Source organism: Pectinophora gossypiella, chromosome 16 (genome assembly GCF_024362695.1).
Source record: "Pectinophora gossypiella chromosome 16, ilPecGoss1.1, whole genome shotgun sequence".
In the NCBI taxonomy this organism is placed as follows: domain Eukaryota; kingdom Metazoa; phylum Arthropoda; class Insecta; order Lepidoptera; family Gelechiidae; genus Pectinophora; species Pectinophora gossypiella.
Window position 1 is genome coordinate 8,504,270 of NC_065419.1, and position 24,361 is coordinate 8,528,630.

At 36.8% G+C, this 24,361-nt stretch overlaps 1 protein-coding gene across 3 annotated transcripts; it reads left to right on the forward strand.

Moving 5' to 3' along the window:
* The first annotated feature begins 1,933 nt into the window (after positions 1–1,933).
* On the forward strand, positions 1,934–22,903 carry LOC126374086 (protein gooseberry-like). 3 transcript variants are annotated; one of them, XM_050020561.1, is made up of 7 exons: positions 1,934–2,156; positions 12,907–13,079; positions 14,042–14,300; positions 15,820–16,019; positions 16,507–16,684; positions 16,847–17,114; positions 21,952–22,903. In XM_050020561.1, the coding sequence occupies exons 1-7, from the start codon at positions 2,102–2,104 to the stop codon at positions 22,070–22,072; spliced, it is 1,254 nt and encodes a 417-aa protein (XP_049876518.1). In that variant the 5' UTR covers positions 1,934–2,101; the 3' UTR covers positions 22,073–22,903. The 3 variants fall into 3 exon arrangements, with proteins under 3 accessions (XP_049876518.1, XP_049876516.1, XP_049876517.1); XM_050020559.1 differs by having other exon boundaries at positions 16,507–17,114; XM_050020560.1 differs by having other exon boundaries at positions 14,042–14,144; positions 16,507–17,114.
* The last annotated feature ends 1,458 nt before the right edge of the window (positions 22,904–24,361 follow it).

Here is a 24,361-nt window from a genome sequence, read left to right on the forward strand (position 1 = left end):
ATAATGCTTGACTTAATCAAGTTTTGAAACAAATTGAACTTTATAATATTTCAAAATATCTCAACTCTCATTTAGAAAGACCTTTTTTCTTAGAAGTGAAAAAAATATGTTTTCTTGCCAAACTGTTGTACAGCAAGATAAAAACTCTAAGGTATTTCCGAAGCTTCTAAACAAAAGGTAGTAAGTAATCAGTGGATATCTAACTGGCGTTAAGCGTTATGAAACTCGGCCTTGCTAAATACCTAGTGACACGTTACCTGATTAGCAACAAATGAAATGAGCAATGTTAATTACTCTCACTTTTTATCGTCGAGCCAATGTTGCCCAATCAAAAAATTAATGAAACGCGTGGACGATTCAATTTCCTATTTCCAAACGGTTTCTTTGACGCTATATTTGTTTGTGATTAGATTCGTTAATGCCGACTTGCAGAATTTTGTTATTGTTTCTTACCTAGGGGTATTTGGTAGGGAAATGATTAACAATAGATCATAAACGCAAGGTAGTACAATAGGAGTACCTAATAATCAAACAAAAGTAATATTATTATTTTTTACATTTAGAATCTAAGCACTAAGTAAATAGATTCGAAGCATTTAGTAGCTACATACTAGTACTACATACTAGTAGATGATGAATGAAAATAAAAAAGTAAAATAATAACTAAATCATTTCTTGTGTGTTGTATAGACATTTTTGATCTCTTTTACAACGTAGTAAGGTTTAATTCACGATGTGATATGATTTATTCGTTTTAAGTTTTAGCTTAGTTTTTGAGTTTGTTTGGTTTTATTTCACTAGGCGATATTATCTAAGTATTATAATTGGTCTCCCCTGGTCTGGCCTCCCCTCAATCAACCCCCTCCGGTTGGCAGTTTATGTAATGTTATTATAATTTGTAAGAAGATTAATATTAGTAGGTACTTATCTGGTTTGTTAAAATTTTGGGAAATAAAAAATATGTGACAGTTGTTGCAATGATCACGAAAAAAAAACTAAAATAGAAAATGTTTTGAAATAAAACAAAAGCACTTTTTTGTAGAGTTTCTAACGCGTTTTGTATTTGCGTCTTTTGTAGCTATAATAACAAGATTAATTAGAGTATGAATTAAAATGATATTGCCAGTGTGTTTATTAGGTTAATATCTAGTAATTATATTTTTTCGATTTCAACTCTTTTGATATGACTTTGAACATAAAAGAACCTTTAAATAACACTAATAAGTATAATAACCCAAAAGAAAAAAAAAATTACACAAATAAATGTTCAAATATATCATTACACATAATGATTAAGAATTACTGAAATTCATAAGGGATTCAGACTAAAATTGTATTGTACACGAAACAGAACGACAATGCAATTAACCCACACAACCGCAGAGTTACCATATCATGGTGTGCATACTGACCCCGCCCCAAACAAATTTTGACCAATCACCGCTGACTGTAGGCATAGATCGTTGTGGCAACACGCCTTGTATTTTTCGTCACGGAACAGCGACTCAGGCGCGACTCACACATTGTAAATGTAGGCGCTCTTCGCTTTGAAGATACCGGATCACAGCCCTGCTGCTATCTCGTTCCCACACCGGTCTACCTCGTAACATCAAGGGGGACAGAAAAATAAGCCCTTATCCAGAAGGAAGCTCCACAGACCAGAATGGGACTCTTTCTTAACTACTAGAGTTATCAAGCCGAATAGAACTGAAGAATTTAATGAAGAACATGGTGTTAATTTAGAAGATTTTGAGACCGGCGAAGCATCAGACTTTAGGAACGTGCGGGTGTCAGAAAGAGACGGACAATCAGGTGGAGCGGTCTCGAAGGCTGCGAAGGCGGCCGGTTTGACCATTTTTTGTTGCACCGCTGATTGTGAAAGATTACACTTGAGAGTCGAAATACATCTTTACATCACACGTCAGTGGGCACCGAGCTGTCTTCAAAGTAACACGGATTAGACACACACAGATTCCGTTTTGCTACGTAACTATGTCTGTATGCGTCCTGTGATAGTGATAGACCGAAATTGTGATCATCTAGGACTTTATCGTGTGTTGGACTGGCTGTTGTATTTACTGCGTGACTGCCGTTTACGTCAATGGCTGTATCAACACTGAACATGACACCTTACTTCACAGGATATTCTTTTCAAGGTTAGTTTTCAGCTTCAGATACTTTATGCAGTAGCTTGTTAATACCATTTTTGGATTTATTAAGTATAATCTTATCAGTAGTTTCATTGTTGCCATTGTGGCACAAAATTATTATATAAATTAACTATTAATTATCTGTTCAATGAAGTATTTCCATTGAATTCGTATCTAATGAAGTACTTCATGAAATTTAATGTGAAAAAAAAAGAGATTTTTATTAAAAAAATGTTATTATTAAAAAGCTTTAACTTTATTTTGGTACCGATTCTGGGAACACGAACTTAATTTGAATTTAGATTAATTGTCCTAAACAGGCTATCTCTTTCTTGCACTTATCTTAAGTGAAGGACGACATTATTAAATAAGATAAAGTTTGGCTACCAGAATATACACCAAAGTGTTATCAAATTAAGATAATATACAATCATGATAAGAAAATACTGTTATGTATTTACGTACGAGTATAATTTAATTTGCCAAAAACCAACTTAATAATTTTCTATGTAAATTGATTTTCATGGATCACAATTTAAGTATATCAAGATACTATTATTTTTTGAGGATTCTTTGCCTAAATTATTTTGCATGTTATTGCTTTTTAAATTTAATCATTATTTTGAATCACTAGTGTGTGTTCGGCCAATTTGTCCCTATGTAGGAATTTGTGTGCATGATAATAATTAAACAAATGATTAGGTATAATTTCCTTATTTCAGATAAGAATAAGATTATGGTGTTATAAACGAAACCACTCATTTTGGTCATGATGAGATCTTATGAGTCAAAAAATATATCAACTATGAAACCCCTAATAATTCTTGAAATCAAATTCAACGGTCGAGTTTCTTGCGCTAAGGTTGTAAAACTATAAAATCATGAGGAAATTATAAAAGCTAAAGTTCTTTTTATAGCTACCAATATATCATCCTCACGCGCCGAGTCTTTGAGAAAAGATTTTTATTTATAACTGGCCGTCTATTGTTTCTGGAATGGCCAAGGACTCTTGTGTATAGAAAGTGATTTGAGTCTATTCAGTAAATAATTTTTGTCACGAATCTTTTGTCATGAAACCGTTCCTCGAATGATCTTGATCTTAATTTGAGAAGAAAACAAATGCTGATACTTTGATTTCGATATGCATTGTTCATCTATTATTGATATTCAAAATTAAGATATTTTTTTGTCGATGTACCTAGATGATTTTGAAACAGTATCCTGTTTGTATTCCCAACAATGCCGTTTTTATAGTATTAACACGTTCACGTTTATACGTAAATTCGCGGGTTAGAAGAACAGACAGGCAGCTTCTGTAAAAAACCGGGCCTGTCTAATGGTCCCTGTGAAAAACGGGATAATGCTAGGGAGATGATTCACATTTATACGTACTACACATTTTAATGTGTGCAAAATTCAGTACCTAAGTACAAGCAGAAATTTATGAATGCTAATGTTGACATCAACAAAGACAATAAAGAAATAGAAGCATTTAGTAACATTTAACACTGATGTACTTACCTTCATATTCAAAAAGTATTCAATGAAACAAGAACTTACCTACAACATAATTACGCAAATAATCCCTGATGTCAGGGTTGATGAGGTCGACTATTGATCTTATAACCCACACGAGAGAAGAAGGCGATACAAATACGATTTTCTCCATTTATGCAATTTCGAATATAAAGAAATGTTTTTTTAAGTAATAATTTACACAGTACGGTTGCATTGTCGTCTAGTTTGGAGTATTGAAAAGAAATTATTGTCTGTCATATAGTCGCTGTATAACTTTTGTCTCATCTTCGTTTCTCTGTATCTTTGTTTGTTTCTGGCGACAGTTCTTTTAGCACGGGTTTCGAGAGAATCTCTAACTACTGGGTCTCTCTGTTATTGTCATTCAATAGCGCTTCTTTTGCCGTTTCTAACGGTTCTGTCTAAATATGAAGCTTTTAACCCCATCGTTGATATAACATTTTTACCTTCAGTCTTCTGCTATTGACTATCTAAAATTATGTATAGTATATCAATAGCAGCCATTTTTGTTTTTTGCTCGAGTTTGTCCTTAATAAATAGGGTTTGATTTACATGTGAGTAAATATTGGGTGTACTCGTAGTCATGCGTACTATTAGTCTTTAGGATTTTACAATAGATAGATAAAATACTTTATTGAGCACAATGGACACAAAATACAGAGATAAGGACAACATATAAGTACAGAAAAGCACCACAGGCGGCCTTATTGCTCATGCAGTTCCAGGCAACCTTTAGGTACAGGAAAATTTCCAATGCACTGTATGTTCATATTGATGAGACAATATTTAGGGATAATCTACAGACTGTTCGTCCACCTGTTGCATACCTCACCCTGATGATTTAGGGGATACTTGTGGCTAGTCAATGTAATTGATGAGTATAGATAGTCTACGTATAAGTAGAGTTTTTAGGTGACGGGTTAGCCAAGATGCAAATGATTTCGAAAATCGACATTGACAGTGATAAAAATGATATGGAATTGACATAAGGTGACAAGTCACCTTGGGATTGACAAGTCAATCCCATATCTTTTTATCACCGTCCCTGTCGTTTGTCGTAATCTTTTGCAACTTGACTAAGTCCTGAGGAAGGATCTTTTCAATTCACATATCTGGGGGGTTTATAAGGCCACATCGAAGCAATTCATCTAAAGATGCAATATTGCAATTTGATATTTGCGCATATAAAAGAAAATGCGCAATGTAAATAAATGTCAAATAGCAATATTGCTTTTTTAGATGAATTGCTTTGATGTGGCCTTTTTAACCCCCTGTTCTCCCTCAATCGATTGCTTAATTTTATTTCTATAAGCTATATCATAGTTATATAAGTAAAATATTAGGTAAAATAATTGTACACGAGAAGTATAAAATAATATACTTACTTTTAAATGCAATATTCCATTGTTTCCTGGCGGCCAGATTTTAAGTCCGGTTCAAAGGCTTGCCGTGTTTAAATAACAACCAGCTCTGCTCCAAAAAGCTCTCCGCTGACGGTTTTACACATAAATCATTACCATACGAAAACATTTCGACTGCATTGTTAAAAATGTCACTTCGACTTACGACCTGTTTCATCTAAGCTAAATTAAAAAGAAAAGGACGCACTTATATGAAAGGGTTAAAGGAAAGAACGAGAGGAACAACATTAAAGAATGCCGACGACATCGGCATTAGTATACGCGGACTTATTTTTAACTTACAACTTAACGTTATTATAAAATAAATGCCTGAAAGATGTTTAATAATTTAATTTTAACATCTTAGTACGCAGTACTAGTTTTCATTCAACTAAGGTGTTACTTACCTTGGTTTAAGGGATACAATATTATTAAGGTGCGTAGGTACGTAACTCGTAGTCATTAGGATTATACAAATCACCCTTTACATGGCAGATGTTCATATTAATGAGACAATGTCTAGAGGAATACTTCAGGCTATTTGTCCACCTGTTGCATTCCATATACTTTTTTAATGAGTAGACATTTACATAGATGCATTTACAATGTTTATTTATTAAAAAGCATAACAGAATGACAATAACATATTCCGGATCACTTATTGTGTGCGCGGACGCAGCGACAGAAGGCGATGCCGGCCTTTCCAGTTATTAAAAATGTCTTAAACTTTTAATTCAACTCTAAATTATACGACTTTCTGAAGTTTAAGACGGGATTACTGTCATAAGCCGCTCCGATGTGCCCTCGAACATCAGAAAACATTTGTTTAATACTAAAAGCTTAGAAGATTATACACAAGAATATCAACGCTTACTGATTTGTAAAATTAAATGATCTTTATATTTATCTAAATTTCGATTACGTTTTGGTCAACAATGTATTTTTGTTCTCTATTACCGCCTTCACGTACTGCGCAAAAACTTGTCGGGACAAACTTAGTTGGTTTATTTTTATCATGTTGTACTTTTAGAATGACTAATCGAGACATTGAGAACTTGGTTCGCTGGGACTTGTACCAGTATATGAAAGTGGTGTCGACATTGGTTCGCAAAATATGTTCGATGACGGTCGATTATACGATACGGCGGTGTTTGGTCGCGATCAGATGGGCCCCGGGCTAGGTGACGGACGCGATGAAGCGCGATACTGATCGGCAACGCATGCGTACCTTGTAATTTTCCCCGCGAACGAGAATGCGCTTTTGAGATTTCACATTGTAAAACAGGCAGTGGGAATTTAACTTTAAATTAAGAAGCCACAGCGCACGGGTCGATTGTTAACGACGTTAATGCCTGATGGAGGCCGTTAATGTTTTTTGTTAATTTCTTATCTCGGCAGGTTAATAAAACTCGAAGCAATTATGTGAATTTTACAACCTACATCACAAAACGTTGGATTGGTGACCTCTATAAAGAGTTCACTACCATAATCAAGGTTTAGTCACATTCATATCACGGGCCGACAAGCGGTGCACATCTCCGCGCACGCACACAGCGCCGCGGCGCGCCCGCGCAGATCAAAGGCACCGACAGGCTCTTTTAGCCGCATAATATGACGCGCCCCCCGCCCCCGCTCGCGGCCGGCGAATACCTCGCCCGATCAACCTCCAGGGCGCTTACTTGCCATTACTTATGCCCATCTATTAATAAACAAATTGGTATAACGGATGTTTACAACAAGAACTTTGATTTAGTAGGTACAGAAAAAAAGGAACTCACGCGTTGGTCACAAATTAGGATTAATTTAATTGGAAACAATGAACATGCTTGGGCAGTGGTCACATTCATAAGAATATATAAGAACGTAAAGTATAGCCTGTTACTATGTGAGTCCTCACAACTACAATGATTATAAAATTCCTTGTTATTGCTGAGTAATCTAATCAGATAGTATTGACGCGCGTGCGTTGAAATAATTGTGAGATTTATCGGACCTCAATAGATCACAATCAGTGTTGCTTTCGGCGACGTGTTCGAACCTTTCGCGACAATACCTCCTTTCTCTTCACCAGTAAATTATGCCGCATTTTTCCTCAAAAATGTATGAGAAAAGTTACTTACTTACGTCTTTTTGTAAGGAGACAGCGGTGGTGCAAAATAGCTCACGTGCGAGCCTCGGTCATCGATCAAGGTATCATTGTTCCATTAAAATTACGTAAATTCACCACAATTACCTATGGGGTATCATACTGAGCGATAAACGATCATCTTCGTGCGAAGGTTAAAGCTTGTAAGCATAGACATAGCGGTACCGGCTCACTTACAAGTTTAGATAGGACATACTGTCTTTTATGATTTGAGAAACATTGTGGATACCAGAAAATACTTGTAAATATTTAAAGCTCCTGATCAGGTAGTGATGGATTACGAACAATTACAATGTATTGTGCTCAAGAACTTTATGAGTCAGTAAATATGAACTACTTTCTTCTTCTCATGTCTGACCAACAAAAGCTTATTATGAGTGCCACTTCTAGCGGCAAGTGGTCAAAGAGTCCATTTCTTATAGGAAAAGAAAAGAATTCGTCAAATTAGTACATAACGCGTTATGAATACAAAATGAGGTCAAACAGGGCATTCTCAAACATGCGGCCATTATTGAAATAAAATATTCAGTTCCATTCATTACTTAGGTACGAGTTATATTCGGTGCTGACATGCCGAAAGGCGTTTCTCCGTTTGTTCAGTTGGCGCGTCGAGGAGGGAGAGTGCATGTACCTACATGTGTACAATAGCTGTTTCTTGTTGCCGCTCGGTTTAGCGGCCGGCTCCAACAACTGATAATGTTCGTCGAATAGCCCTCCATCAACTTTTTAATAGTCTTTACGTGTATTTTCTTCAAGGTCTTCTTCCACATCTTCAGCTTTCCAAGGCATTTCCTGCACATTCCTGACTAAAGTGTCATTTTATAGAACTTGGAAGCTTTTAATTATTGCGTTACTTACTAAGTAAGTAAGTAATAACAAGTTGGTACAAATAACTATTTATAATGTGCATCTGAGATCATAAAAATGATTGGGTAGTTTTATCATAATGGATCACCAATCGATGACACACTATTGTTCTGACTCAACTCTAAGTAAAACCCAGTCCACCTAGTCATAAAGAACATGTTGAGTATTCAACGATTAATATAAGTATTAACTACATTTCTAGTGCTCAAAAAGCAGCTATTTGAAAAAAAATGTTAGATCATGTCAAATTTGGATGACGATTCTTGTATTGACAATGCAGCGGATAGCAAAGACGCAGCGTATGAAAGTATAATAGAATTGATTTGATATTCGATTGCGCTACATTTTGTCTGAGACGCGAGGCCACGCGACCACGGGCCACACAGAATAGTTTGAAGGCTTGAAGAAGGCTTAATGGAATGACACAGCCTTTGTGATCGCCGCCCAATTCCAATGCCTATTCAGATGGCATTTCTTCTCTTTGTTGCTTCATTTTGGATAGTAATAGGTTTTATTAGTGTACAGATGAATTTTTAACAGGTTACGATTAGAAATCTTAAATCGAAAACGAACGTTGACACTCTATTTTATATCACGATTTAATCAATTTTTCTCTACGATTCAAAATTTACTGTTGTTACGTTTGGTTGTGCAAGCATTGAGTCTTGTTTGTCAAATCTGATTAAATCTGCCAGTTTTCTTGCTCTACACTGATAACCTGTGAAAACGATTTCCAGTTTTATAATTGTATTATTGTTAAATCTCTATTGAATGTAAGCAAAATATTGCTTTACTCTCGATACGCATATAATGATTCATTTTGAATCGGCATTGCCAAAAGTAACTATTGAACTGTGATGTAACTATTTAAAAGCCGTCGTTTAAATCATCTGTTTCATAAAGGAACTCGCGGACAGGCGCCGTTAAAAGTTTAATTGAATTCCTTGAACTATGACCACGTTTGGTAGAAGTGTCGGCGTGGCTGAACGGTTATCGGTGGCATACAACTCATGTGGAAGGAAAGCGGCGTTGCGTATGACGTAAAGCCTCATATAAATTTTACTATAGGCACATTAATGTCGCTACGTGAAATTGATTTGCTAGCAGAAACATATTATGATTGTGAAAACGGGGTTTACGGTTTATTTACACAATACGATATCGACTTCGAACATTATAAAGTATCACTGTACCGTTGTGGCGAGAACCTGTAAAAAATTCAGAACACTCCTGTACCTATTTGTTTAACGAAATGGTAGAAAATTAATCTCGCAGCGATATTTAAGGTGTACCTAATACTACAAATGGATTTTTTAAAGTACATGATCGCTGCTTATTTTAAAGTTGGCTGAGTGTACTGGTTTGTAATAAATAGTACACAATTTAAATTCTACACAGTTATATATGTTACGTACGGAGGCAATTGGAGCGCATATGTTGCAGTTAAATAGTGTGTGGCTTACTACAAATATGCGGCTGGGATATCTTTACGCCTATTGCGTTTGTACTTTTATTAGCCTTCACTCCCGTGTACACGGTACAAAAGCTATAACCTATGACATTAAACGCTGAGCCAGTCAGTGCTGCGGGTATTTGCAACAGCACGACCGCGTGAAAAAAATAATCGGCGTATCGATGACCAGTGACCACAAATTAGACAAAACAAAGTGAAGTGATAATTTTTTCAAACTATTAAGAAATCGAAGTCGGTCAAACTGAAAATGAAATTCGTCAGCTTTGAGATTAGCAAGGTTAGGAAATCCAATCTCGAAGCGACAAAGCGAATGATAACCCCCAAGTACTTGAACACTGATGAAAATGTGATTGTTAATTAAAGTTGACACAGAAATGCGAATGGTGAATTCAAAATCCTCATTTATTCGGTCACGGTTTGACTCTTACGTTTAGCATTAAATGATTGACTATGTTTCAATTTCGTCTAACACGAACACAGCGGTTGAACGAATTGGAACATGATTATGTGATTGTGAGAAAATTTTATACTTTCCACAGTTCTTCCACACACTTCCACAGTTCAGTATGTCTGTCTATAGTGTGGGATTATAATCCGAGGAGGAAAGTCCTACTATGAATAAGACACGTGAGTAGAAAATACAAGCTTATCTTTTTCGGCTCCTGTGGCCTACTGACTGATATCCTTTGCATTGTAATGTTATCGATGCTCTATATTGGGATATAGAGCCACCCTGGAGGCGGTTATTGTCGAACTCAACTCGTGCATGGTCTTAAAGCGCTTCCGGACGATTAGTTTCCAACGAATGTTTGAATTTGTTGTTAACTTCACCTCCCTTTTGCGTTAATAGTGTTACAATGTTTGCGAATTCTATTACGCATTGTGCACTCGATACCTTTTATGCGCATTTGTTGTGTGCCTTTTATCGATTGTGCATTTGACTGATCCTGTTTCGTTACGAAAATGTATAGAGCAATTCCATTCATATTAGTATGCTGAAAGATTTTGACTTACTATTGAATTGTAATATCGGTGGAATAATAGTACGACAAGTCGTCAAGACCATTTTTATTATGTTTTTATTACCTATCTAGGAATTTTATCTTAGCATAAAAACACTTCAATTATAAATACTTGCCAATAAGATTATAATGAAGTGATACGTTATTATAAAACCACCCACATTTGTATAGCGAGGTTATTATGGACACGTTATGCGTCATAAATATTTCGGGAACATAAAATTAACACTCAAAAACATGGGCTTTCGAGGCACCGCAACGTCTACGGGGTCCGACAAAAAAATATAGGGATCGCTTGCAGAACCTCGATGTGAGGCCAGCCCGACCACAACACCAGACTTTTTCTAAATCATCTTTTTGTAGCACAACTTAAGGTTTATATTATGGTAAAGAATTTAAATTTCTTCATGCTGAACTTGTGGTGTTCGTCAACAACAATTAGTAACTGTATGTTGTTTGTGTTACGGTTCGTTTTGGAGTGGACAGTAGAGTTTGGAGTTGGTTATCAAAGGACGCACTTGTTGACATGTTGTCTAATTGATTGGTGTTTCTCAGCAGGGGTCTAGAGGTCTACATATGGCGGCGCCTTTGTGGAATTATTTGAAATTGATAAACTATAAATGCCTTCACAAGTGGAAGATGCCACTGTTACATTTTTTTCTCTCAGTTATAATGTCAGTCAAATTCAGAAAAAGATAAAGGAAACTTTTTTAATTTATTCTACTAATTTCATAGATAAAGTTTTAGATTATCTGGTTCGGTGTGGGCTGGTCCAACCGCAAAATGAAAACGTAACATCACTTCGGTCGGTGGTTATGGTCATAATGGTAGTTGTAACATGTGTTGTAAATTGTGTAACTCATTAGTTCTTCAACATGATGTAGGTACATTGTGTGGGTCTGGTAATGTATAATTGCAAATAAATACTAACATAGAAAATATGCGATTCATGGTTAATTTGATAGACATTGCAAAAAGTTGCGACAGGAATGCAAATTCTTTATGATTTTTTTTATTACAAAATGAGATTTCCTCTATTAAAATTATAAGCCGAGGCAATACGTTTTTTCTTAACGCCATCTCATCTCAATAGAAGCTAACATGCATGCCACAAAAGCGTTGCAAAAATCGAGCATCGGCGGCTCCCTTTGACGATAGGTGGTCCAACCACCGCCGCCCGCGCCAATGATGTGATTATAATAGCGACACTTCCACTCACACGCATTCATAAATCCTCAAATTAAACTTTATTTTCATCCTGGCATCGGGAGAAAAATAAAAATCAAAAAGTTTCTCACCTAGGATATGTTAGAAGAGGCTTCACCTCTGAAAATCATAAATGTATTTACACGGTATTTTTTACACGATTTGAGTTGTAGTTTATCTTTTCTTGTAGGCACTCTAGACTATTGTATTGAATTGGTGGATTTAATTACTGCAAGGGTTTTATTTGCAATCAGTAAAACGCGCCCATAATTATTATCATTAGAGGAACTCATCAATAAAACATTAATTAAATTCTTGATGACTTTCTTTAGCGCGAGTTAAGCTGAGTCATCTAATAAAAATCTCAGCACGTAATTATATTTTACTCCAACTTCGATCTAGGTTTCATTGTTGGTGTTTTTCTAGAGGTTCCAGTAGCTAAAGCCTGTAGCCTGTCAGGAGCAACAATGGTCGAAAATGGTTAAGTGTTATAGTTTCCGGACGAATTAACTCGCGATATAGAAATTGGATACTTTTGCCTGAGAACATTTTCAATGGAACGGAAAATTAGTAGGTGATCGAGGCTTACCGATGACGTGGGCTTTGTTTGGATAAAGGAATAACAGAAGCGTATCTATTATTCTATCGTTATTGATCTATGTAGCACTGTTCATATCGAATAAACAAGTTATAGCTGAATGAAGAGAATTGTAAAATAATATAAAACATTATAAAAAAAAAAAAAATTGAAAAGTATTTATATAGCTACTTAAGGCGCCTTCAGATTAGTCGTGCGGCTGCTTAAAGATATAACAATGTGGTTTTGGTTTTGTTTACATGAACTAATGTCTAGTGTAAGTGCGAAGATTTTATGAGCTAATCCCTTCGCGAGATACCAAACACATTGAAAGAGAAGAAAAAAATAAATAAAAATAATGTATTTTCATTAACTTATTCGATTAATAAGTTATTTATTTATTTTAATTAATGTTGTTGCATTGTCTCTTGTGTAGATGTATGTTTTGACAAGAAAGTATCTCCTTGTTTTTTCTACTACTTATAAGTTTATCTTCAAAAAAGATTTTAAAAAGCATTCCTTCTCCAGGTCAGGGTCGTATGAATCAACTGGGCGGGGTATTTATCAACGGGCGCCCCCTGCCGAACCACATCCGACTGAAGATAGTGGAGATGGCGGCGGCGGGCGTGCGGCCCTGCGTCATCTCGCGCCAGCTGCGGGTCTCGCACGGCTGCGTCTCCAAGATCCTCAACCGGTATCAGGTGAGCATCTAGGTACTATCTCAACATAATTACCGAATACCTGTAAAGGGTGGGCCACGCAGGAAGAAGATATTATTATACTTATCACAATCCTGATTCACTAATCGTTAGTTTAGATACTTTCGCCTATATACGTCCCACTGCTGGGCACAGGCCTCCCCTCAATCAACCGGAGGGTGTATGGAGCATACTCCACCACGCTGCTCCACTGCGGGTTGGTGGAGGTGTTTTTACGGCTAATAGCCAGGACCAAGGGCTTAACGTGCCCTCCGAAGCACGGAATCATCTTACTTTTTCGGACAATCAGGTGATTCAAGCCTGAAAAGTCCTTACCAAACAAAGGACAGTCTCACAAAGTGATTTCGACAATGTCCCCATCGGGAATCGAACCCGGACCTCCAGATCGTGAGCCTAACGCTCTAACCACTAGACCACGGAGGCTGTTACACATGCATAGACAAGCCTATAATCCCTACAGCGGGGTGGGTTGAGTCACAAGTAACTAGAAGACAATTTGTAGTCACCGTTGATAAGTCCTGAAATGGATATGATGAACCATATGGTGATAAATGATCAGCCCATCAGAAGGTCTATTGCGTGAGAAAGGACAAAATCCCTCTGTTCGTTTTTACGGCATCACGATCAGCTGAACGTGTATTGTACCTATATTACTTTTTCAACCTTAAATTTATTGTGTTAAGGGTTAATTTATACCTGTACTGCCTGACGTGAATTTGACACATCTTAAACCCATTATGGGTTTCAGTGTCGTAATGTAAGAATTTTATAATATCTTTTGTAATGAATGAATAAATAAATAAAAAAAAAAAAAATATGGTAATTCTTCGCTCCTAGTTCAGCATAGAAGCTAGTTCTCTGTTATAATAATTTGCAAAGTCCAACAGTACGGTGGTCATGTTGTTCTGTAGATAGTATAATTAATAAGTTACCCTCTTTATCAGGAAACCGGGTCCATCCGTCCTGGAGTGATCGGCGGATCAAAGCCGAGAGTGGCGACACCCGAAGTTGAGAACAGGATTGAAGAGCTCAAGAGACAGAACCCAGGTATATTCTCCTGGGAGATTAGAGATAAACTAATAAAAGAAGGAATCTGTGATAAAAACACGGCTCCGTCTGTCAGTTCCATATCGAGGCTTATAAGAGGAGGCAAAAGGGACGAATCAGATCCTAGAAGAAATCACAGCATTGATGGTATTCTAGGTAAGTAAGTCGTACTTACCTTGATAATAATATTTGCTTTACAATTGGATCCGTTTACACTCAATTGTGATTTGTCTATGGTTTGAGATCCCGTATCGATATAAAAAGAAACATTAAATGATATAGACGCTGTTAGAACTGCATAGTAGAAAAGTTGTTGTCGTATATTAAACGTCGGATGGAAGCACTCGTAGTTTGCACTTTATGCCACTCGAATAGGAATTGCGCGGCTCGTGTTTGCCAACTTTATATTACCTTCCTTCACTGCTAACTCATTATAAACTGAAGGTTTAATTTTTAAATATTAAAAATACATTTAGCTACAGCGTGGAAATCCTTGGCAAATAAATTAAAAAGAAATCCTCCATGTAATGATGCGTAAATAACTGGCCGTGTCATCGTAGTCCTTAACGCTGATTCGAGGCCATAATCACTTAATTTAGTTCAAAGCACTCTATTATTATAAAATTTATTCCTATAATGAGACTGTCGGAACGTTTGCAAACTTCACAAAATGGCGTATAAAGTTAATAATCCACGTAAAAGTGAAGCGGGAAAGGCGCGCGCGCACGCCACGGCAGCGCCCCTTGTGTCGGCTTCGAAATTGTAGGTTATAAAAATGAAATTAGTATCCAAAGGTGTTATTATCCCATCGCGTTTGGCCGCGGGGCTTGCATTACGACAATCTGTCCGTACTGCACGTCTTGTGCCGTATAGCTATCCAATATAAAATGGCGCTCCTAATATCCCGGTTCGGACGGAGTGCGGTTTTGCCGGAGAGATTCTGCGCGGCGATAAGATTATGCATATTAAGTTGTGCGCGGCTAAAGTAATATCTACACTGGAAAAGCGGCCCCCTTTGCCACTCAGTGCCGGATTGAAAATTTGCCGTTCGTGTTTGTCCCGTGAGCACTGGTAACGGTTTTCGATTTCGTGGAAATATTTGCATAAAGCTTGAGAAGTATTCAACAGCCAATTATGAAAATTGAATTTAATGGTTAACTGGATTTACGAGTTTGACATTCTGTGAAGTTTTTTAAAAAAAAAACACTTGATGGATAATAAATTGTCTCTTAACCAGTAGCTTGATTTAAAGTAATTAGTTAGTAGTACTTACAAATTTAATATTACAGAGAGAGCGGCTAGAAAAATAAAAATAAAATACTTCATTACTGTCTTATCTGGCTCAAAGTAGAGGCTCCAAAAAACTCATTAGAGGCTTCTACAAATGTAATACAATGTAATGTGGTTACATTTAGTTTAATCGGGACCGCGTGTGGTCCGGCGGTAGCCCACGATAAGTCGACATAAGTAAAACAAAACGAAATCACTCGCCGTTAGAAAGTAACAATTTGTTAGAACGACAATATTTCGAATAATGAAATTAAAATGAGCTTAGTAATCATTATAGTCATTTGAGAGTAGCACGTACTTAAATATCACTTTAGGATTGATTCTAATAAAAGTCAACAGATAATGGTTATATTCGTAGTACCAACAACTTTTCGTTTTCCAAAAGGTCCATCATCTTGTGAAGATTCGGATACAGAATCAGAGCCGGGCATCACGTTGAAAAGGAAGCAGCGGCGCTCGCGCACTACTTTCTCTGGAGACCAGCTTGAAGCTCTAGAAAGGGCATTCACCAGGACCCAGTACCCAGATGTCTACACGCGAGAGGAACTCGCTCAAAAGACTAAGCTGACGGAGGCTAGAGTTCAGGTATGTATCTATAGTTATGTTGACGTGTATCATAATGATAGATGAATACAATCAAACGGAGTCATTGTTGTATCACGATCACTTCCCGCCCCAAACAAAAAGAGTGACGTAAAAAATGACGTAATTACCTTTATAATTAATTGTAATATTGGAGCTACCATATGTTGCGCATCGCTACCGTTTCTTTGCTAGTTTTTGTTGGCTTAATAACCCTTCATAATTGTAGGTCCCACACAATTTAATCGAATTTGTTGTACGTTGTAATTACAAGCAACTTTATTCCCGTCAGGTCCTATAGATAAAGTCACTAGAAGTATCGATGTTGAGCGATATCTGAGGAGATTAATTATTCAGATTCTACGCGAGGCTATTAAGAGATTGCCATCCTGAGGGTCAGGTAGTTGCGTCATTCCTCTAGAATAATTAGTTGAGTGGATTTATTTCCAGTAGGGATTTTCAGCATATTAATATATTTTTCCTTGTTTAGGTGTGGTTCTCGAACCGACGAGCTCGTCTCCGCAAGCAATTAAACTCGCAACAACTAAGTGCCTTCAACACGATGTCCCTCCAGTCCGCCTTCCCGTCCGTCCATCAGCAGTATGAGCCTCCGTCGACGTTTAACGCTCAGTGCGCTTCGTGGCAGCAATCTTATTCATCTGCACTGGGTACAAGTTCCGTATTGAATTCAGCTCTCGCTCCATCCCTTCACCAATCAGCGTTAACCGCTCCATCTGTTTGTCAATCCGCCCTTGCAGCGTCATCTCTACACCCTCCAACATCAAGTTCATTCTCTTCAGGGAACTTAACGCCCATTTCCCACTCTTCAGAGATCGCTACACCGTTGCAAGCGTCGAATGATGCTACTCCTCCTAGCTCGAGTCCTACTGCGAACAGTCCTGGAGCCAACCAAAATAGTGGCATTACATACCAGCATCCAACTTACAATGCAAGCGAAGCCGTCCACCCGTATGGATATGGAGAGTACTCCAAGCAAGAGCACGCCATGTCCGCACACAACCACTGGACATCGAGACAACTCAGCGGGCACCCTCAGAACAAGCTAGCTGAGGTCGGAGCGTGGCCAGAAAACTATAGGTAAGTCAATCAATACCGCAGTAGCAAACAAACAAAAGATGTATGAATCACGAATAAGTCCAAACAAGAGTACGTAACATCTCAATAATCCCTGCCGGCGAGTAAGTAGCTTTATGAATTATTGATGCTCAGCTACTCATATTCCGACGTGAATTGTACAGATGAATATGCAATTATAATAAACTGACCTTTGCTGCCGACGATTTAAATAACTATCTATTAACTTAAGCTTGTAAGACATGACTGTTATTTTTATAATAATAGGTTTAGATTGAGCATTAGCAATGACATAATTTTATTTTGCCCAGTAATTGAATGCCCAAGTCTCTATGAGAGGTGGCGGATGAAGTAGAGGTCGTGCATCGCTAACGTCCGGTGGCTATCGGAAAGGCGTTGGGATCGTTCGCAAATCGGGGTGCGTTCGTTTTATTTCTTTTCACCTTCCTTTATCATTAGCCGAAGCGGCCGCTAATCAATTAAGAGTGTAAGAAGTCGGCCATTATCCACCGCGCGGGTGGTTATTACAGCCCGCGCTTCGTAATACGCCGATCCGATCGTGAATGCATAGGGCTGCGAATTTTATAGAGATTTTCGATCGAAATTTAATTAAACTTTTACTCATTTATTTTCATTCTCACGCAATATTGAAAACGTTCGAGTTTGTATGAGAAAATAAGGTTGGACATCTAACGCGCCGTTGCGTAGATAGTGACACTACCACAGTGAATTTGTCGAATGAGAATGTGACAAAGTCATTGTGGCTTTGTACTACATACGGCGACAACATTTATCTGTGTTATCGAGACAAAGCACGTCTATAAACCTCACATTGGACCACACACAATATCTCTTGTTGCACAATGACGGACAAACCAATAACATATGGCCCAGCCACGCTCGCCGCTCTGTCTTACCTAGTCCTAGCGGCATGATTGACGCGCACTCGTCATCTCTATTTGTTATTACGTTTGCCAAAAATTGTAAAGCACGAAATATAGGCAACATTATTTCACATCCATGTGCCGCTTCGTGTTCCATTTTACATTTCAAATTTATGAATGTTTCTGCAATTCCGAAGCCGTATTTCAAATGGAGCAATTAGGTAATTTAATATCGCATGTCCAGATGTTGAGCTCACAATAATTCAGTCATCTGCGAATACTAATAGTGGGATACATTCGCAATTAACTTAACAGTCATTGGCTGCAAAGACTGATTGTGATTACCACATTGAATGGGCGGACACCATGACGTATTTGAGCGTTGTCAGAATCAAATAGCTACTTGCAAACCCATGTAGGAAATTAAAATGAGCGTGAATTACAAAGAAATACTAATTACTTCCATCACATTCATTATTCTCGACGATGACTCCTCATGAGTTGAGACTTAAGCATTAAATAGAAGTTAAACTAACCCTCAGGCCTCGTTGTGAATGTGTGCCTACCTCAATTCAGTTGGTAGTCTGCGCAGAAACTAGGTAAATTCCAGGTAAAGTTGGTTCTAAAGGCAGCATGCAAATATGAACTGAGCGGACGGTTTTATGTTCTTATAACAGAGTAGTGTGGAAACATTCGCGAACAATACGTTGTGGAAAACAGATAAACACACGTTGCTTTGTAAGTAAGCGTAAAGGCAATTAATGAGAGGCCGAACGTGACATTAGTGCACTGAACCCGAGCATTAAACCGACGCTAACCCGATATTAAACTTATCTGCAGCTATTTGCATTCGACTTCCTAAACTGCAAGCCTCGCGTGCGCCTTTCATTAGTCAATTTATGGCCAGACTTAAACCGTTCGTTCACTCTCAATGAATACGTAAAATTTACGATCAGCTTTCATTTAATTCAATTGATAATTTCAGTTTATTGTTTTGCTATTATCCATTTAAACAGAATTTATCGTTCTGCTATATTCGAATAGTCATCGCTCGTTTTATCCATACTTTAGGCATTTTCTCGGTGAAAACAATATTTTTCGTCAAGTTCATTATTTCGTTCTTTAAATGTCAGTCATATCAAATTTTAAAACGTAAAATGTTACATGTTATGAATAAGAATATTATTTCGGCAATTTTAATTCGACATTCAAAAAACTGAACATCAATTATGGTGTGATGACCGGCCAGTGTTTTCCTCAAGATGTTTTGCTTAAAATCGTTTTCGTCTTAGAATTGATTCGTTTGCGAGCAGTTGATTGTTTAATTGGTTGGTAACCGTTGGAAAACTTACCGTTTGCGTTGCGTGTTCGAGTCTCATTAGTTGACTGGCAGCAATGGCAGTCTGGTAATGATATCGTCAGAATGTTAATCATGGTTTCAGTCGCTTTCTCGTTACAAACCCTTACAATTGGGGTTGATTTGGACACAATCAAACCAATGACGGAACGCTTTTTGTGTTCTTTGGCTCAGTTGCTATGCTATACTACTTACGTGTTTCTTTTTTTCGATTTGTAAACCGGAAATATAAAGAATTACTATCGCGTAGTTTTCAACACACATTTTGTGTTTTTTCAAATATTTCGAAAAACTGAAAAAGAAAGATACTTTATACAAGAAAAACTAATAATATCCATAAAATAAGTACTTAGGTACTTAGCTATGGAATAAAAATAATTTTTTATCATTGTTAATTTCAAATGCCACTGACAAATACTGTACAAAGAAAGCAATTAAAAATATAATATTTATGTTCGAATTAAAAAAGCGGAAATTCTTATTTAAATATTAATTGATTTTTTAAGGAAACAACAAAACAAAGTAAAATATAATAAGTTGTTCCAGTGAAATACGTGGCCTACTTTTATATATTAGATCCAGGTAAAATATAAAGTCCACAATTTTCTTTTATTTTCCACAAGACTGTTGCCTGCACATTGTTTATGAGAACATGGAACGTTAAATTGTATACAATGTTTCTTTATAAACATTTCTGTTTAACTACATATAATTCCACGAACAATAAGACCGCACTTATATGACCTTCTATTTTACATTCAACTCGAATGAACCCTAATAACGTATTAGTCTGAATTAGAGATGAATTATTCTTTTATTACACGGCTAAGTCACGAATCGCTTCCGAAAATGCGTTTAATAGTTGGATATAATATCTTGCATATCATCGACCTTACTCGGACTAAATTACGCACTTAGGTAGGCCAAAAGTAAGTAATAATTACAATGGGGCATTGGACAGTGCTGTGTTATTATACCTCTAGTGAGCTTATTACTACGGCCGATAGTACTCTGAGCTCATCATTGATCGACGTCTATTACATCAACTCATTCATACGCTGGCTACTTTGTTTCGCTCCCACGGTAGGCATCGATTTTGTTATACTCATATGCGTATGCAAGATCAGAATAGAACATAATATTTAGTGGTACATAACATACTGCTGGGCACAGGCCTACCCTCAATCAACCGGAGGGGGTATAGAGCATACTCCACCACGCTGCTCCAATGCGGGTTGGTGGAGGTGTTTTTACGGCTAATGGCCGGGACCAACGGCTTAACGTGCCCTCCACGGAATCTATTTTTTCAGACAATCAGGTGATTCAAGCCTGTAAAGTCCTTATCAAACAAAGGACAGTCTCACAAAGTGATTTCGACAATGTCCCCATCGCGTATCGAGCCCGGACTTCCAGATCGTGAGCCTAACGCTCTAACCACTAGACCACGGAGGCTGTTGAGGCGAAGATTTAGTGGTAAATCAATGGAATAGAACGTCATTTTCACAAACTCTCGCTCTTAGTCTTAAGAATGACGCTGACGGTTATCTGAAAAGAATCAAATCAAATCAATCAATCAGGGTTACTATTGAGCCGCCAAAGGCCCCTGATATGGCTCATGTAACGACTACTTACTTACATCATTAAGTAGTAACCGGAACCAACAGTTTAACGTGCCTTCCGAATCACGGATCATCTTACTTGAATGTCTAAACACAAATACTATTACACAGGGCGTTGTGTGCAAAATACCAAAGTGATAAGTTATGGGGATGTTATGTGAAATAAAAGCGATTCTGCAGTCGACTTCAATAAGCTTCTACGACTTGTCGACATTAGTTTCCGTTTTTATTAGGTCTGAATTCCGTAGAACCCCTACACGTAAAGTTGCGAGTATCGGCTATAATTAAATAAGAATATAAGTAAAAGCTAAAGAGGAGCTCGGTGGCGCGAGGAGCTCGGTGGTGCAGCGGTAAACGCGCTCAGTTTGCGATTGTTGAAGTTAAGCAACTTGCGCAAAGGCCGGTCATAGGATGGGAGACCACAAAAAAAAAGTTTTCATCTCGAGCTCCTTCGTGCTTCGGAAGGCACGTTAAGCCGTTGGTCCCGGCTGCATTAGCAGTCGTTAATAACCACCAATCCGCACTGGGCCCGCGTGGTGGTTTAAGGCCCGATCTCCCTATCCATCCATAGGGAAGGCCCGTGACCCGGCAGTGGGGACGTTAATGGGCTGGTGATGATGATGATGATAAGTAAAATATAATCAGACGCAAACGGAATGCTGAAAAGTAGCGTTAAAAAACTAGCGATCTCAAATTAGATTTAGGACGTTTTTTTAGTTTTTTTTTTGTAAAAGACTAACTTAGTATTTGGATACCGTGACTCAACGCACAAAAAATACGTCATTTTCCAATGGAATTGTAAATGAAATTACTTACAAACAGAATTCTATTTTTACAATGTAAATGGATGGGCTAATCCAGCTTATCGTATCCATTACGTCTCGCATTTCAGTATACTAAAATATACTTTTAGAAACAAGTCTATTATAAGTAATAAATTAAAGTTTTCATGGATATTTATAGGATTTTCTTTGTTACAGTTCGTTCTTCGGTACCAACGCATCGCACTACGCGTCCCACGCGCATTCACCTACTGAAGCTAAGTCTGGGTATCCATACCTCGGCCAACTCGGTGGCATGGACATGGGCAGAGTACACTGAGGACATAAATTATATGTTGTGTGTTGGAAAACATTGTAGTGATAAGGCTGTGTGGAGAACTGTACGGCCGATTTACACCATTTTGGATTCCAGAAACATTGTAATAATAAAGTGTACTTATGTAATTGTTTATACATATTAAAACCGCCTTATTCAAATGTTACAGATTTTTTAATATAAACACACAAATGACATCAAACTGTAAAGAATAATGTATTAAATACCTATATATCTAAAATAACTAGCTACAGACATCGCAATCTATACAAAAGAGCGAGATGGTTCGTTTAAGTACAGTAATTATTTTTCAGCAATGTATCGAAAAACTATATTTGAACACAAGTTGGAAACATATCACTCGTGCCTTGACATATGGAACATTTTGTAAAATATTTTGTATCACTTTTGATAATGCATATTTTACGGCCTCAAAATTTTCTCAAAATCGTACAGACTAAATTAGTCTTACTTCATATTCTATTATAGAGCTTTATTTAGATTAGCATGTTTGTAGATTTAATAAATTAATTGGTTCCTGTAGTTACGAGCACTTTTACTGATTATAAATATAGGATAATATTATATACTACTGTTATATTATTTAGTGCTAGTTCTTGAGTGAAATGATTATATAATATTTATGTATATCAATAACAATTTAGTAAAAAACAGTCTTTAGTACTGTAGGTCCACTACATATTGCCTTGTAAGAAATTGTGATTCTAAATAGAGTTGTATTTATTTTATACTTAATAGTAACATAGATTAATAATTAGATTAAGATAAAACACCTACTTTGTAAAAATAACAGTTTATAGAAAATAAACAAGTTTGACGCTAAAAAGGTATTTTATGTGTTTCTTTTCCAATCCCAACAATGAGTTTTAGAATTTTTGATTACGTTTTTATATTTTATAACAAAGAAACGAGAATAATATCAGAACCTACAAGTGAGCATTATTGGCAGCGCGATATATTTCAAATATACTAACGATTATTAAGGAAAACAACAGAAAGCTACCCATTCTAATGAAACAATAGTCAAGGTTTATAAACAGCCCGTTTTTGTTCGAGGTGTATTGTTGCTACGGGCCTTTTACTCAGATTTCGACTAAATTCTAAATAAAGAATTTAAAAAAAAAAAACAAGACTAAGTGTCATTTGATAAAAAAAAATAGTTTAGAGTTCACTTACTATAAAGTCTATATTTCAACTGCTCAATTATTTATATTAGTTGGTATTTATTAAAATGCGGTCAGCTATACGTTTTATGGTAGAAAAATATATAATTTATTATATTGATAACGTTCAGAAAATAGGTCAGCTTCAAGTTTCCGTGACCAGGTAGGAATATAAAATTTTGTATGTCAATGCACATTATAATGTAGTCACAATAGTAAGGTAAATATATATTAAAGTTTCTTGTTAATTGACCTATTCGATATACTTATCAAGCTGATACCTAAAATGTTGACAAATTGCAGTAACACACTGGAACCGGACCTGTCAAACTTTCAGGTTAGGTAAGCGGACCCCGTGAAAAACGGGATAATGCTAGATGCACTAACACAGTTTACGAATACTTTCTCGCTGATGCTATAATGTGGTGGTAGAGTCCTTATCCCTATGGATTACGAACTATCTTGTTGCGATTGGCACCCGAATTGGTATAAGTTAGTTCTAATACTTCTAACTACTAGCGCAGAGGTACATCCACCGCAAGATGAACCAAGTATCCACACCTTCACCGAGCTATTTGTTAGACCAACGTGAGTTGGTGAGCGTACAGCCGGTTCAGTTATAGTTATCATAATAATTCGTTGATAGGTCTTATATTTTATTTATTATTTATTTATTTATTAGTTATGTCACTTCAAGCTAATCTATAAATATGAAACGCAGTATTTCACAGCGTAATTGGACCTGTCGTTTCCATCGCTATTGAACTATCGTTCAATTGATATCGACTCCCTCTTCATGAAAATTATATGAGGCACTAGATTTATATTTATGTATATATAGTTATCGCAATAATAAGGACCCTAAGATATATTGCATGAATACTCATACTAACAGCAATCCTGGTTCGAAATAAATGCGCAGCAACTTTACCGTACTTTATCTATGGCACAAATAAACGTTTATATCTAATGAAGTTAGGAGCAAAATATCTATTATGAATTTCGCAGAAAGTTATATTAACAATTACAATTGGTGGAAATAAGTAGGTAGATAAGAGAGCAATGAATTAGAAAGACAACAAAGTAATTAAAAGAATAAATAAACAGA

Coding starts and splice junctions, on each gene's coding strand:
- LOC126374086 (XM_050020559.1), top strand. CDS start 2,102: ATGGCTGTATCAACACTGAACATGACACCTTACTTCACAGGATATTCT. Junction 14,301..15,819: donor CAGCATTGATGGTATTCTAG/GTAAGTAAGTCG, acceptor GTTTTCCAAAAG/GTCCATCATCTTGTGAAGAT. Junction 17,115..21,951: donor GCGTGGCCAGAAAACTATAG/GTAAGTCAATCA, acceptor TCTTTGTTACAG/TTCGTTCTTCGGTACCAACG.